Raw genomic sequence first — 17,302 nt, 5'->3', positions numbered from 1 at the left:
TACATAAAATGGATGCTGGAGCCAAGAGAGGTTGAAAAGGCCGAGAGGGTAGCATACAACTCATGTTTAAGAGCCCGTGACACTCAGCCAAGTGGAGGTGAGGGTGGTGTGGGAAAGGTGTGGGTTGCCAAGAAGCACGAAGCAGCATGTGCTCAGGCATGTAGCTGAATGAGTCTGGCACATTTTAGGAACTGCCGACAGAAGTACTGCAGCACACCTGGAATGGAGAGTGAAGAGTGGGAGCCACAAGAATTGAGACTGGAGCCTCAATTCTGTGGAGAATTTGGGATTTACACTGCCAGCCCTAGAGGACCATTGGAGGGTTTTAAGCTGGGGCATAACAAGGTCAACTTTGCAATTTAAAAAGTTGACTGTCAACAGTGCAGAGAATGGTTGTAGGGGAGCAAAGCTGACCCATTAGGAAGCTATTATAGAAATCCAGGAGGGAGCTCTAGAGCTTGAAAGACTTGTGATTAGTTAAGATTTGGGGAGTAAGGAAAAGGAAAGCATCAAAGATAACTCCAAGGTTCCTACTTTGTGTACTTGGGGGATAGAAGTGTCATCCACGGAAACTGAAATATAGAAAATGGAGCAGATTCAAGAGGGAAATTTCCAGGTCAGTTTGAGACATGCTGAGTATGAGAAATGAAAAGGCCAGGTAGAAATGTCCAATATACAGGTGAATACAGAGGCCTGGAAATTGGGCTTGATTTAGAGATTGGAGAATCAAGAGCATGTGAGTGGAAGCTGAAGCCATGGGGCTAGAGTCAATGATGCAGGTAGGATGGGTACTCTGTCGCTAGAAATAGCCAAGGGCAGTTAGAGCCTGGGGAGTATCCACATCCAGGATGGAGGTGGGAAGGAGATCGGGCAAAAGGAAACCAAGAAGTGATTGTTTAGAGAAAAAAAAGTGAGAGAAAAAAGTTTGTTCAAAAACTAACCCACCCATATTCAACATGATTTTTAAAATTGCTTTATTCATTTTGCTGGATTCTCCCAAAGTCTATTTTACTCCATGTAGAAAAAGCACTAAATCTTTCAGGCCATCAAAATACCATGTATAGGTAAATCTTGATTAACTGTATTGCTTAGAAAATGGAAAGCTCTGATTAATGTAATTATCAGGTTACTGGTTGGGGATTAGTTTCAACCTTCAGCATAATCAATATGATTAAATCTCTGTCCTCCAATTTTCAGTGCCTATTGTTTATTATTCTGTTGATTCAAATTTGCATTTTCTTTGGCTTTGTTCCACTTTTCTTTCCCCTGTTCTCCTCTATCCTCTCTCAATTGCCTTTTGACACACTAATAACCCATTACCTTAGGTAACCATTTTCCCATGTATTCCATTTACTATAGCTGTGCAACAAACTACCCCAAAACTTAGTGACTTAAAAGGACAATAGGACTTCCCTGGTGGCACAGTGGTTAAGAATCTGCTTGCCAATGCAGGGGACATGGGTTCGATCCCTGGTCCGGGAAGATCCCACATGCTGCAGAGCAACTAAGCCTGTGCGCCACAACTACTGAGCCTGCTCTCTAGAGCCAGCGTGCCACAACTACTGAGCCCACGTGCTGCAAGTACTGAAGCCCTCGCACCTAGAGCCTGTGCTCCACAACAAGAGAAGCTACCGCAATGAGAAGCCCATGCACCACAATGCAGAGTAGCCCCCGCTAGCTGCAACTAGAGAAAGCCCACGCACAGCGACAAGACCCAATGCAGCCAAAATAAATAAATAAATAAATACCCTGTTTTTTTTAAAAAATAAAAAGAATAGTTATTTTGCTTATGAGTTTGCAGTCTGGGCAGGGCTTAGTGGAGACAGCTCATCTCTGTTCCATTTGCATCAGCTAGGGTGACTGAAAGGCTGGGAACTGAAGTCATCTGAGACTCCTCCAGACCTCTCTCTGCACTGTGTGGTCTCTCCACAGTCTCTCTTTTGTAGCTTTAAAGTACCAGACTTCTTATTTTTAGGTTCAGAGGTCCCAAAGTACATGCCTTGAGAGAGAGAGAGAGCAGTGGCAGGTTTGGTTATGACTTTACCTTGTATGTCAGGTGGCATCACTTCCTCTTCATTCTATTTGTCAAAGCAGTTAGAAAGGTCCACCCAGGTTCAAGCAGAGAGGATACAAACGTAGCCTCTTAATGGAAGAGTATGAACATCACATTTTAAGAAGAGCATGTGGGGATTGGTTCAAGATGGCAGAGTAGAAGGACGTGTGCTCACTCCCTCCTGCGAGAGCACTGGAATCACAACTAACTGCTGAGCAATCATCCACAGGAAGACACTGGAACTCACCAAAAAAGATACCCCACATCCAAACACAAAGGAGAAGCTGCAGTGAGATGGTTGGAGGGGCGCAATCACAGTATATTCAAATCCCATAACTGCTGGGTGGGTGACTCACAAACTGGAGAACAATTATACCACAGAAATCCACCCACTGGAGTGAAGGTTCTAAGCCCCACATCAGGCTTCCCAACCTGGGGGTCCAGCAATGGGAGGAGGAATTCCCAGAGAATCAGACTTTGAAGGCTAGCAGGATTTGATTGCAGGACTTTGACAGGACTGAGGGAAACAGAGACTCCACTCTTGGAAGGCACACACAAAGTAGTGTGTGCATCAGAACCCAGGGGGAAGGAACGGTGACCCCATAGGAGACTGAACCAGACCTACCTGCTAGTGTTGGAGGGTCTCCTACAGAGGTTGGGGTGGCTGTGGCTCACCACGGGGACAAGGACACTGGCAGCAGAAGTTCTGGGAAGTACTCCTTGGTGTGAGGCCTCCCAGAGTCCACCATTAGCCCCACCAAAGAGCCTGTAGGCTCCACTGCTGGGTCGCCTGAGGCCAAACAACCAACAGGGAGGGAACTCAGCCCCACCCATCAACAGTCAAGTGGATTAAAGTTTTACTGAGCTCTGCCCACCTGAGCAACATCCAGCTCTACCCACCACCAGTCCCTCCCATCAGGAAACTTCCACAAGCCTCTTAGATAGCCTAATCCACCAGAGGGCAGACAGCAGAAGCAAGAACTACAATCCTGCAGCCTGTGGAACAAAAACCACATTCACAGAAAGGTAGAAAAAATGAAAAGGAGAGGACTATGTACCAGATGAAGGAACAAGATAAAACCCCATAAAAACAACTAAATGAAGTGGAGATAGGCAAACTTCCAGAAAAAGAATTCAGAATAATGATAGTGAACATGATCCAGGACCTTGGGAAAGAATGGAGGCAAAGATCGAGAAGATGCAAGAAATGTTTAACAAAGACCTAGAAGAATTAAAGAACAAACAAACAGAGATGAGCAATACAGTAACTGAAATGAAAAATACACTAGAGGGAATCAATAACAGAATAACTGAGGCAGAAGAACGGATAAGTGACCTGGAAGACAGAATGGTGGAAATCACTGACACAAAACAAAATAAAGAAAAAAGAATGAAAAGAAATGGAGACAGCCTAAGAGACCTCTGGGACAGCATTAAACGCACCAACATTCACATTATAGGGGTCCCAAAGGAGAAGAGAGAGAGAAAGGACCCCAGAAAATATTTGAAGAGATTATAGTCCAAAGTGTCCCTAACATGGGAAAGGAAATAGCCACCCAAGTCCAGGAAGTGCAGAGAGTCCCAGGCAGGATAAACCCAAGAAGAAACACACCGAGACACGTAGTAATCAAATTGACAAAAATTAAAGACAAGGAAAATTATTAAAAGCAGCAAGGGAAAAATGACAAATAACATACAACAGAACTCCCATAACGTTAACAGCTGATTTCTCAGCAGAAACTCTACAAACCAGAAGGGAGTGGCATGATATATTTAAAGTGATGAAAGGGAAGAACCTGCAACCAAGATTACTCTACCTGGCAAGGATCTCATTCAGATTCGATGGAGAAATCAAAAGCTTTACAGACAAGCAAAAGCTAAGAGAATTCAGCACTACCAAACCAGCTCTATAGCAGATTCTAAAGGAACTTCTCTAAGTGGGAAACACAAGAGAAGAAAAGGACCTACAAAAACAAACCCAAAACAATAAAAAAATGGTAATAGGAACATACATATCAATCATTACCTTAAATGTGAATGGATTAAATGCTCCAACCAAAAGGCACAGGCTTGCTGAATGGGTAAAAAAACAAGACCCATATATATGCTGTCTACAAGAGACCCACTTCAGACCTAGGGACACATACAGACTGAAAGTGAGGGGATGGAAAAAGATATTCCATGCAAATGGAAATCAAAAGAAAGCTGGAGTAGCAATTCTCATATCAGACAAAATAGACTTTAAAATAAAGACTACTACAAGAGACAAAGAAGGACACTACATAATGATTAAGGGATCAATCCAAGAAGAAGATATAACAATTGTAAATATATAAGCACCCAACATAGGAGCACCACAATACATAAGGCAAATGCTAACAGCTATAAAAGAGGAAATCGACAGTAACACAATAATAGTGGGGGACTTTAACACCTCACTTACACTACTGGACAGATCATCCAGACACAAAATTAAGGAAACACAAGCTTTAAATGACACAATAGACCAGATATATTTGACTGATATTTAAAGGACATTCCATCTGAAAACAGCAGATTACACTTTCTTCTCAAGTGCACATGGAACATTCTCCAGAATAGATCACATCTTGGGTCACAAATCAAGACTCGGTAAATTTAAGAAAATTTAAATCATATCAAGCATCTTTTCCAACCACAACACTTAAAAGATTAGAAATCAATTACAGGGAAAAAAATGTAAAAAACACAAACACATGGAGGCTAAACACTACATTACTAAATAACCAAGAGATCACTGAAGAAATCAAAGAGGAAATCAAAAAATACCTAGAGACAAATGACAATGAAAACACGACAATCCAAACCCTATGGGATGCAGCAAAAGCAGTTCTAAGAGGGAAGCTTACAGGAATACAATCCTACCTCAAGAAACAAGAAAAATCTCAAACAATCTAACCCTACACCTAAAGGAACTAGAGAAAGAAGAACAAACAAAACCCAAAGTTAGTAGAAGGAAAGAAATCATAAAGATCAGAGCAGGAATAAATGAAATAGAAACAAAACAATAGCAAAGATCAATAAAACTAAAAGCTGGTTCTTTGAGAAGATAAAATTGATAAACCTTTAGCCAGACTCATCAAGAAAAAGAGGGAGAGGACTCAAATCAATAAAATTAGAAATGAAAAAGAATTTACAATGGACACCGCAGAAATACAAAGCATCATAAGAGACTACTACAAGCAACACTATGCCAATAAAATGGACAACCTGGAAGAAATGGACAAATTCTTAAAAAGGTATAACCTCACAAGACTGAACCAGGAAGAAATAGAAAATATGAACAGACCAGTCACAAGTAGTGAAATTGAAACTGTGATTAAAAATCTTCCAACAAACAAAACTCCAGGACCAGATGGCTTCACAGGTGAATTCTGTCAAACATGTAGAGAATAGCTAACACCATCCTTCTCAAACTCTTCCAGAAAATTGCAGAGGAAGAAACACTCCCAAACTCATTGTATGAGGCCACCATCACCCTGATACCAAAATCAGACAAAGATACTACAAAAAAAAGAAAATTACAGACCAATATCACTGATGAATATAGATGCAAAAATCCTCAACAAAATACTAGCAAACAAAATCGAACAACACATTAAAATGATCATACACCATGATTAAGTGGGATTTATCCCAGGGATGCAAGGATTCTTCAATGTACTCAAATCAACCAGTGTGATACACCATATTAACAAATTAAAGAATAAAAACCATATGATCATCTCAATAGATGCAGAAAAAGCTTTTGAAAAAATTCAACACCAGTTTATGATAAAAAACTCTCCAGAACATGCACATAGAGGGAACCTACCTTAACATAATCAAGGCCATATATGACAAACCCACAGCAAACATCATTCTCAATGGTGAAAAACTGAAAGCATTTCCTCTAAGATCAGGAACAAGACAAGAGGGACTTCCCTGGTGGCGCAGTGTTTAAGAATCCGCCTGCCAATTCAGGGGACACAGGTTCAAGCCCTGGTCTGGAAAGATCCCACATGCCTCGGAGCAACTAAGCTCGTGCGCCACAACTACTGAAGCCCACGCGCCTACAGCCCGTGCTCCGCAACAAGAGAAACCACTGCAGTGAGAAGCCCTCTGACCTCAACAAAGAGTAGCCCCCGCTCGCCGCAACTAGAGAAAGCCTGTGCGTAGCAACGAGGACCCAATGCAGCCAAAAATAATAAATAAATAAATTAAAAAAAAAAAAAAAAAAAAAAAGGAACAAGACAAGAATGTCCACTCTCACCACTATTATTCAACATAGTTTTGGAAGTCCTAGCCACAGCAAGCAGAGAAGAAAAAGAAATAAAAGAATACAAACTGGAAAAGATGACACAAACAGATGGGGAGATATACCATGTTCTTGGATTAGAAGAATCAATATTATGAAAATGACTATACTACCCAAAGTAATCTACAGATTCAATGCAATCCCTATCAAATTACCAATGGCATTTTTTACAGAGCTAGAACAAAAAATCTTAAAATTTGTATGGACACACAAAAGACCCCTAATAGCCAAAGCAATCTTGAGGGAAAAAAATGGAGCTGGAGGAATCAGACTCCCTGACTTCAGACTATACTACAAAGCTAAAGTAATCTAGACAATATGGTACTGGCACAAATACAGAAATATAGATCAATGGAACAGGATAGAAGCCCAGAGATAAACCCACACACCTATGGTCAACTAATCTATGACAAAGGAGGCAAGGTTATACAATGGAGAAAAGACAGTCTCTTCAATAAGCAGTGCTGGGAAAACTGGACAGCTACATGTAAAAGAATGAAATTAGAACACTCCCTAACACCATACACAAAAATAAACTCAAAATGGATTAGAGACCTAAATATAAGACCAAATACTATAAAACTCTTAGAGGAAAACATAGGAGGAACACTCTGACATAAATCACAGCAAGATCTTTTTTGACCCACCTCCTAGAGTAATGGAAATAAAAACAAAAACAAACAAATGGGACCTAATGAAACATAAAAGCTTTTGCACAGCAAAGGAAACTATAAACAAGACAAAAAACCAACCCTCAGAATGGGAGAAAATATTTGCAAACGAATCAATGGACAAAGGATTAATCTCCAAAATATATAAACAGCTCATGCAACTCAATATTAAAAAAACAAGCAACCCAATCTAAAAATGTGCAGAAGACCTAAATAGACATTTCTGCAAAGAAGACATACAGATGGCCAAGAGGCACATGAAAAGCTGCTCAACATCACTAATTATTAGAGAAATGCAAATCAAAACTACAATGAGGTATCACCTCACATTGTTTAGAATGGGCATCATCAGAAAATCTACAAACAACAAATGCTGAAGAGGGTGTGGAGAAAAGGGAACCCTCTAGCACTATTGGTGAGAATGTAAATTGATACAGCCACTATGGAGAACAGTATGGCGTTTCCTTAAAAAACTAAAAATAGAATTACCTTATGACCCAGCAATCCCACTATTGGGCATATACCCAGAGAAAACCATAATTCAAAAAGACACATGCACCCCAATGTTCATTGCAGCACTGTTTACAGTAGCCAGGTCACGGAAGCAACCTAAATGCCCATCGACAGACAAATGGATAAAGAAGATATGGTACATATGAACAAAGGAATATTACTCAGCCATAAAAAGGAATGAAATTGGGTCATTTGTAGAGACGTGGATGGACCTAGAGACTGTCATACAGAGTGAAGTAAGTCAGAAAGAGAAAAACAAATATTGTATATTAATGCATATATGTGGAATCTAGAAAAATGGTACAGATGAACAGGTTTGCAAGGCAGAAATAGAGACACAGATGTAGAGAACAAACGTTTGGACACCAAGGGGGGAAAGTGGGGTGGCGGGGGGGTGGTGGTGGGATGAATTGGGAGATTAGGATTGACATATATACACTAATATGTATAAAATAGATAACTAATAAGAACCTGCTGTATAAAAATAAATAAATAAAATTCAAATAAAAAAAAAAGAAGAGCACGTGGCTTTGATACATCCTGTTTCTACCATATTTGTAAATTACAGTTTACCACACTCAATAACCATTGCCTTCATTTCACCCTCAATGCTGCCTGCTTGGGATCACATTATATGTGGGTCTATCTCTCTACTAGAAGCTACGTGAGCCCCTTTTTCATCCTGTTCTTAGTCATATCTTACTTATCATATGCCTCTTTCCATAGAAAAATGCTCATGACCAGCTCTCAGTGAGAAAAAGATCTGACTAAAATCTTTCAAATTCAATTATTTCCAATAGTTCATCCTAAGATCTATTGGTTTTATAACAGAGAACAGTTACTCAGTAATTTCCCAATATGATAGGAGAAGGATAGGTTTTTCAGGCCTCAACAAGTTGGAGAGGAGAAATACTTGGCAGAAAGGCCTTTAAGAGAGCTTCCCAGTGAGGCCTTTCCAAATGTTATCGCTTGGTCTGTAGATAAGTCTTCTGTGGGGAATAAAGCTGAATCTCTTAGGACATACCCTGAGAGTTTTTATTTAAAGAATAAATCTAGGATATGAGTTTATTTTATAGTTATTTGCTTTTTTTCTCCTGAAAATGGACTTCTAAAAAAAAAAAAAAGAATTTAGTATTTCAAGAGTCTGGCTCAGGTTTTAGTGGAGTGTATCATGCCTGTGGGAGTCCTGAAAGTTAATATAGTTTCCCAAGTAAATAGTTAAACAAGTTAAGGTAGTTTCCAAAAGAAGTTCAAAGTCTTGACTATGTGCGAGATTTACTTTTTAAGCCTTTGTACATGCATCTTTCTGATCCTCTGCTTCTTTTGCAGAAAATGGCTCTGAAGATATTGATATACTTCCTACTGGGCTGGCTTTTATCTCCAGTGTGAGTATTTTCCATGCCCCTCAGATGCTCATGTCAATAGCTGCATGGACAGTACATTAATGTTGCCGACTACAGCTGCCAGATGGATCCCTACACATTCATCCCGCCCATGGGTAAACTAGTCAACTAAAAAAGCCAAAATGGGATTCCAGAAGGCTAATTAAGATACCACGGAAATGCCAGTCTTGCCTAACCCTTGGTGGGCAGCTCCCTGTGGGCAGTTATATACCCAGTAGTGTCTCAATAAATGTATATTGAATTCCATTCGATTCCTAGATGAGGCTCCAGATTTGCTCAGCTGTTGTTCATCCTCATCATCACCCTATTGGCTGGGCCTCAGCTTCTGGAAATCATCTTCTCACTAATTAGTATTCCTCTCGTTATGCCTTCCTATGTTTGGAGCTCAGTAAATGTTTGTGGATTGAATGTTAACCATGTTACTCAATTCAAAACCCTGAGCATTTTCCATCTTGGGTACCTTGCATTTCAAAGAGAAGCTCTTTCAAAGAGGAGTAGGGAAAAACCTGCATTTTATTCTCAATACCACCTTCACAGGTTTGGGATGATGAGGAAGCTATGTGAAGGACTGAATTTCAATAAATTAAAATGTATATGTTGTGAAGATGTTGAAAATTATCATGTACATATTAAATCAGTTGCATTTGGAACGGGACCTAGGATTTTGAAAAAAGTAGATTGACTACCTTTCCAATGTGCATTCTGATTGCTGGAATTGCATGCTCTAATATTCCATTTTAGCCAATAAAATACTACCAAATAACATAAATTTTTAAAATCTATATCTTTTTGGCCAGAAACAGGGCACATAAAATATTCCTTAATGGCCCCAATTTCTAAATTCTTAAGTATAGTCAGGGTCTCATTTGGATTTTAAATTGCTGCTGCTGGTGGTACATGTGAGGGTGGGAGGGTGGGTGGGAGGGAGTTTATTTCTTTAGTTTTCCTCCCAAACCAAAAATAAAACAAAGCTGTCTAGAAAAGCTTTTTCTTTGTTGACTTAAATTACCTATTGTCAATTTAGATTTTCAATGTTATGCCAAATAGACCTTTAAAAATAATTACTTTACAGCTAGGAGATTTCTTTGCTATTAGGAAATAATATTTGTAGTTCCTACTGTATGTTTCTTTTCTATTTTCACTAGAACTAAGTGTACTAAATTCTTGCTATTCAGAAAGTAGAGATTTTCATCACAAATAATTCCATGAGAAATGTTAGCTCTTTTTGCAAAATAACAAACAACTCATTCTTATAGGATAAGGATAATGTTCTTTGCTTATTTTTAATCTTTCTGTACTGCAATAAATTCGAGTCCTTGTTCTTGGTTACCTCCTACTGCCCTTTCTTGCCATCCTAGAACATGTTTGGAAGATGCTGATTTAGAGAGTAATTCTGTGCGATAGAACAGAAGCAGGAATTCTAACTGGAAATTCTGCTTTTGACTTTTTGATAAGAAATAAAGGTTCTACCATAGTGTTAAATGCCACAGAGATACAGATAAGCAAATGTAGAAGGGTTATCAAATAAGACATATTGGAGACCATTGATATGACCTTTATAGAGGCGTTTCTACATACTGGTAGAAAACTGATTCCAGGGAACTAAGAGTTGGAGCAATTCAAATCAAGGCAACAAGGTCAAGTGATGTTTCCGAGAAATTTGACAGTGAAGGGAAGGTGAGAAAAATGCCTATTTGAAGTAATAAAGTTGGAAAAGATTTGTTTCAAGGAAGGAGAAATGAGCAATTTTTCAGGCAAAAGAAGGGGGCATTGGTGAAGAATGAGTGGTGAAACAAGAGAGAGAAGATGTGATTTCTAAAGACAGGCCCTAGGGAACAGGGAACGAAATAAACAGGTGTTGGAGTTAACTTAAGAACAGAAGAAAGATACTCTTTCCTTAAGAAAAGGGAGAAAGGACGAGAATTGGTAAAACTGAAGAATTACTGAGACAGAAAGGAGGGAATCAGAGGAAATTCATGTTGAATGGCAAGGATTTTTTTCAGAGAAATAGGAGGTAAAGTTATCCATTGAGAATAGGAGAAGATGGTGTGGACTCCTGAAGATAATGAAATAAATTTCGAATTGATACTTGGAATATGCAAGAGATTACCTACTAGAATGAACACAAATATTGATAAATAGTATTCAATGTCTGGTTGAAGTTGGGATGTAGTGTTTTTCAACCTGATTTTAGACTAGCCCTATACAGTATAAGAGCTAGAACAGGGCAAAGGGACTTGGCAAAGAAGTTGATAAGGAAGCAGTAAGCAAAGAGTGAGGCTTCCTTGGAAGACGGGCTCTTGACTGATGATGGCAGATTCGAGCTCTGGAAGCAGAAGTTTGTGGCTAGGGACATGCCAATCTCTCCTCTAGGTGTGGTGACTTAAGGAGAAGGAATGATAGAGGGAATAGACCTTCCACTGATGGGCTTCAGTGGCCAGTATTGTCTGGGGAAAGCTAGATTTCCCATAAGATTTAAGCATAGAAGAACTGTTCTAAGAAAAGCTTGAAGATATAGGTGGGGTTGTTTGAAACTGAAGACTGACTACCCCAGGGGTTGGGGCGGGGGAAGGGAAGGACAGTGGAAGGGCCAAGAATAGTATAATTGTAAGTAAGAGAGTGTGTGTGTGTGTGTGTGTGTTGTGTGTGTGTGTAAGAAAGGAAGGGGAGAGGGAGAGCAAGAGAGAAGGTAGAGTAGGAAGAAGGAAGAAGGAGGGAGAGAGAGAGAGAAGGAAAGAATTTAAACTGATTATAAGTGGAAGTGAGGGTACAAGAAAAGATACAATGTTGTTGATGTTGATATACATCAGAGTGATGGGGGAAGGATACAGGGAGGAAGTGGGCTGAGTTTTGTAATTGGTATAGAATAAACCAACCCCAAGTTTTGACACAATGACCTGGGATGCAGCAAAGGCCCAATACATTCAGGATGCCTATTATTGGTTGATAAACACCTGGTTCTTCCAGGAGAAAGAGCCACTGTCCAAGTTACTGGAATGAACTTTTTACAATATTTGGAGGAAAGGATTCACATCCAAATCTTTGGACATATCTGTAGGAACAAAATAGGTCAGAAATAGTGAACTGTATGAAACTGGTTCCCCTATGTTAATTCTTGGCTGATTATTCTCTTTGTCATTTCATAATATAATGGATGTAGGATGGGAGCAGTGCAATAAACCCATACACCCCTTCTCTCTGCTTTGAGGAGCGTTCATTATATATAGAATAGGACTAGAAAGAACCTTCGCAATTAAACATTTTAATTTCCTCATATTATAAATGAGAAACCTGTAGTACAGGCAGGTCAAGGGACTCAAACAAAGTAATACAGCTTAGTCTCTTGCATTATGCTTTTTGGTCTAACTCCTTCTCTATATATTAAAAATTGAACATAGGTTCTTCCCATATTCCCATTTGCAATGGCTTAGATGACATTGGTAATCCCTCAGATCAGATAATGGCAATACCTGACTGTGAAAAATCCCAGAAATCTAAAAGAAATTTAGAGCTTTGAACATTTTTGTTAGGCCTTGAGATTTTAGCTTCCATGTGAAAATGTTGCTTTGATATGTGTATATGTGCATACTTATTCTCTATATTTTAAAGGGATTAAAATATCCAGGCATGCCAAACTTTGCACCAGATGAGCCAGGACAAATCTTCTTGATGGATTTAAATGAGCAAAACCCAAGGGTCCAGGCACTAAACATCAGTGATGGTTTTGACAAAGCATCATTTAATCCACATGGGATCAGTACTTTCATCGACAAAGGTAAAGCTTGAATGCTTAAGAATAAGGGGAAAATGAGGGAAATACAAACCACTCATCTTCAACTATTCAACATGTATGTGAAAGGAGGGAAGATGCTATTTTACCATGAAGATGTATATTTATAAGATAATAAATATGTATCAAAACATTTTTTAAAGTCATGTTAAAGAGGGGGAGACTAGACTGTGGTCACACGCTCTTTCTCCTACCCCCTTTTCTTCTCATCTGACCATCAAAACCAGTTGGGATATTGTTCTCAGAAATCTAACATATAAACTAAAGGCCCTTTGAAAATAATCTCGTCACATTTATAAAGCAACATAAAAGAAAACAATGGATGAATTAGACATTGTTAAAATTAAAAACTTCAAAAGACACCATCAAGGAAGTGAAAAAACAACCTAAAGCATAAGAGAAAAAGATTGCAAATCAGATATCTGATGAGGCTTATATCCAGAATATATAATTTTTACATCTCAACAACAAAAAGACAAATACCCAGTTAAAAAATGGACAAAGGATCTCAGTATATCTTTCCAAAGAGATACACAAATGGCCAATAAACACATGAAAAGATACTCAGTATCCTTAGTCATTAGGGAAATGCAAATCAAAACCATAATGAGATACCACTTCACACCAATAGGGTGGCTATAATTTAAAAAAGACAGACAGTAACAAACATTGGCAAGGATGTAGGGAAACTGGCATCCTCACACTTTGCTGGTGGGATTGAGTGCAGTCACTTGAATGCAGTTTGACAGTTCCCCAAAATGTTAAAGGTAGATCTACCATATGATGCAGAAACTCTACTCCTTGGCACATACCTAAGAGAACTGAAAACATAGGTCTATACAAAAACTCACACACATATATTCATAGCAACATGACTCCTAATACTCAAAAGGTGAAAATAATCCAAATTCCCATGAAATGTTGAATGCATAACCAAAAGGTGGTATGTTTATACAATGGAATATTATTCGGCAATAAAAAGAAATGAAGTATTGATGAATGCTACAACATGGATGAACCTTGTAAACATTATCCTAAGTGAAAGAATTCAATCACTAAATGCCACATATTGTATGATTCCATTTATATTAAATGTGCAGAATAGGCAAATTTATGGAGACAAAAAGTAGATTAGTGGTTGGCAGGGACTGGGGGGGGCGGGGAATGGGGAGTGACATCCAATGGATATGGGGTTTCTTTTTGGGGTGATGAAAATATTCTGGAACTAGATAGTGGTTATGGTTGCACAACTTTGTGAATACACTAAAAACCACTAAACTATACATTTTGAAAGTGTGAGTTTAATGGCAAGTGAATTATATCTCAAAAAAGCTATTGTAGAAAACAAAGCATAGTTATGAATACATTGTATATGCTTTAAAACAATAATTTCCAATATTATTTTTTACTTTATAGTTTATAATTCCAGACTAACTTAATTTTTAAATATTTGTGGGTCCACAAATATTTAAATATTTAAATATTTAAATATTTAGTATCATGTAGAAGATAAGAAGAATGAAACCTCACTAGTAGTAACTATTAATATGTGAAGGGAAGGCCAAATGGAAGTGTTGCAAATCAAAATTTTTAAATAAATGGTGTTTTAATTCTTCCAAATACATACTGAAGTTACAATGCATTGTTAATTGTGAAGTTAAATTTGCTAGAGTGATTTAAATGAATAAAAAATGACTAATAATTATCTCAATCCACTTATCCAACCGATCAATGTTTCATTCTTTCATCTGCACCAACAGACTTGTTCATTTTTAAACAAATGGGTGCCTTTTAAAATGCTTGAATACTATTTTACTAAGTAGGTTAAATATTCCCCTGAAATCTAATATGTGATGTTTACTTGCCTAGCAAGCCCTTCTTTAAAAGATAATTGTACCTAACAATTTTACATTGCTTTACAGTTTATAAAGCACTTTATATATATTTTATTCCTCAAAATAAAACCCTGGGCCCAACCTTGACTCTTCCCCTCTCCCTGACGCATTCAGTCAACTAGTTACAAAGTTCTGTCCAATTTAACCCTCACATATCTCTGCAAGCTGCTGACCTCTCCCCATCCTCACTGCACCATCCCAGTCCAAGTCCCCAGCATGTCTATCCTAGATTCTGCAGTGGCCCCTGATTGCACTTTCCCTCTTATACCAACTCAAGCCGTTTTTATAAGCAAGCATTATTTTTTATACAAATCTGATCGTGTCACTCCCTTCTGAAAATTCACCATATTTTTCCTGTCACTCTGAAGATAAACCCCAAATCTCCAGAATGATTTCCTAGGCGCTACCCCTACATATTCTGGCATCTGGGTGCTCTCTCCAGCCTCAGTGGACACCACTGGCTCCCTGACTCTCTGGACTAGTCACACTGGATTTCCTTTAGTCCTGCAGAATGCTGCATGCCTCAGGGCCTTTGCATCTGTAATTCCCTCTGCCTGGAATGTCTTTCCACTTATTTCTGGCTTATTCTTCTTCATCATTCAGGCCTCAGCTTAAATGTCACCTTCTCAGGGAAGCCTTCCCATCATCTTATTTCAGGCTGTGAACCTTGCTATATTTCTTCTCAATGAACTTCTTCTTTTAGCACTCATCAAAATGGTAATTAATGCTTTTTATTAATGTTAAAAGATAACAACCTTCTTTCCCTCTCCCACTGTTGCTCTATAGTGGGCTCCTTCTCATCTCTAGATCCAAGCTTAACTGTCACTTTTCAAGTGGGTGCAACTGTATGAAGGAGGCATATCTCCCCACTCCCATATTCTTTTATTTACTAATTATTTCCTCCCTGTTTTCTTCTCTAGAATGTAACCATCATAAAAGCATATGTGACTTGTTCATTGCCGGATTCCCAGAGTCTAGAACAGTGTCTGCAGCATGTTAGGTGCTCTGTGAACATGTGTTAAATGAATAAATGAATGAACCCTATGAGTCAGGCAGGGCACATATTCATAGTTTTATAGATGGAGAAATGGAGTTTAGAGACATGCAGTAAAGTGTGACTTCACTTCTGTCATTAGTAAATGGCAATTCCAGAAGTAGAACCCAGATGGTCTTACTTCTAATCCTATGTCCTTAATTCAGGTGAAATTTGGGCTCCTGGCTCTATTTAAATAATTTGAGAGTCGTCACTTTTTTGCCTGACACCCAACTAGACATATGATGCTTCATTGGAGAAGGTGTAATGAGTCATCAGATTAACCTGGAGCTATTTTATTCCATGGGATAGTGTGAGAGGTGGGTTGTTTTTTTTTTAAGGGAGGAGGGGAGGTAAGGGTTGGTTTTGGTTTGTTTTTGCTTTTTTTTTTTTTTTTTACGATGGGACCAGTTTACAGATTAATCCTCAGGCATATAATCAGGCATTCAGAAGTTAAGTATGTTATGATTGACAACTTATTTTATTTGTTAGTGACCTCCCTTAATTATGTATTTAATTCATAAGGCCAAAACATTACACATAAATTGGCATGAATGAGAAGACAGAAAACAAAAGTCTTCTCACCAAGCATCTCTTATATGAAAAGAGGCCTTAAGAAGGGGGTAAAGCCAGGGCAGCAATGTATTTTTCATGCTGTGTCCAGCAAGAGTGTCTTGTCGAAGGGCCATGTGAGGGCTAAATGCTACTCAGGTTCTGCTTGCCAAGTCCCTGGAACAGAGTTGCCATGGCCTGGAACAGAGTTGGGTCAGACAAAAAGAAAGATTCATCTGTGAGGGAGCACTTTTCCTTAATTCAGGTAAAGGTGCCCATGTGGTTCAGGGACCCTGAGTATAAGCCCCACATCTCAGGGCTCTGGCTTGCTCCGCTGCATGATTGGAAACCCCATCAAGAAAGGAACTGGGGAGATGAACGCAGATCAAATCCTGAATGGGAGCATGGGCCCAGGCTCTTTCAAACTCGAGAGTTCATCTGACTTAGAACTCCTGATAAGTCAGAAAACAGTACTCTGAGAAGCTAGAGTACTGCCCCCAATCCTGTTCACAGCAGTTCACATTACGGTATGAGAACAGATAGGTGAACATTCCTGAGGTTGGTTATACCTAAAATTGGCTAATCTATTTTCTTCTACATTCATATTTACATTCCACGTCTACTGGGTTCATGAATAACTAAATATCGTTACTGCAACCTCAGGTAGGTGACTTGTGTCAGGAGTTCATTCTCTCTCTGGGAAATGTTTATTTTAAAATATTTAGACAGGCCTGACTCTTCTTGAACGTGTGTTGCAATGTAGGCAGTTCTCACAGAAAAGAATTCTCGGCAAAGCTTTGCTTGCTTGTACCCACTTCTCTTGTTGAGGGGCCACCTTGGGAAACCGCATCCGTGTTTATGCACCACTGTAATTCTGCATCTTCCTGTTAGAGAGGGTGTGCAGGTGAGGCTGAAGGGAGCACTGCAGAAACATCTGGGCTTGGCTTTGCCACTGGGTGGTGATGAAATTGCTGACAAGTCATTAACCTTCTGAGTGTCAGTTTCTTCAATAAAATGAAGATTCTGGCATTTGTTTGACTTACCTATCAGATGGGT

At 38.9% G+C, this 17,302-nt stretch overlaps 1 protein-coding gene across 1 annotated transcript in view; it reads left to right on the top strand.

Moving 5' to 3' along the window:
- Positions 1 to 17,302, top strand: part of PON3 (paraoxonase 3) — a 32,190-nt gene that overhangs the window by 5,100 nt on the left and 9,788 nt on the right. The window contains exons 3-4 of the mRNA XM_036864292.1: positions 8,903 to 8,958; positions 12,586 to 12,751. Coding sequence (XP_036720187.1) covers positions 8,903 to 8,958; positions 12,586 to 12,751 — 222 coding nt within the window. The remainder of the gene's footprint in view (positions 1 to 8,902; positions 8,959 to 12,585; positions 12,752 to 17,302) is intronic.

This window comes from Balaenoptera musculus, chromosome 9 (assembly GCF_009873245.2).
Source record: "Balaenoptera musculus isolate JJ_BM4_2016_0621 chromosome 9, mBalMus1.pri.v3, whole genome shotgun sequence".
Lineage (NCBI taxonomy): Eukaryota > Metazoa > Chordata > Mammalia > Artiodactyla > Balaenopteridae > Balaenoptera > Balaenoptera musculus.
The sequence above is the reverse complement of the archived record's forward strand: the minus strand, read 5'-3'. Positions and strand labels throughout refer to the sequence as shown.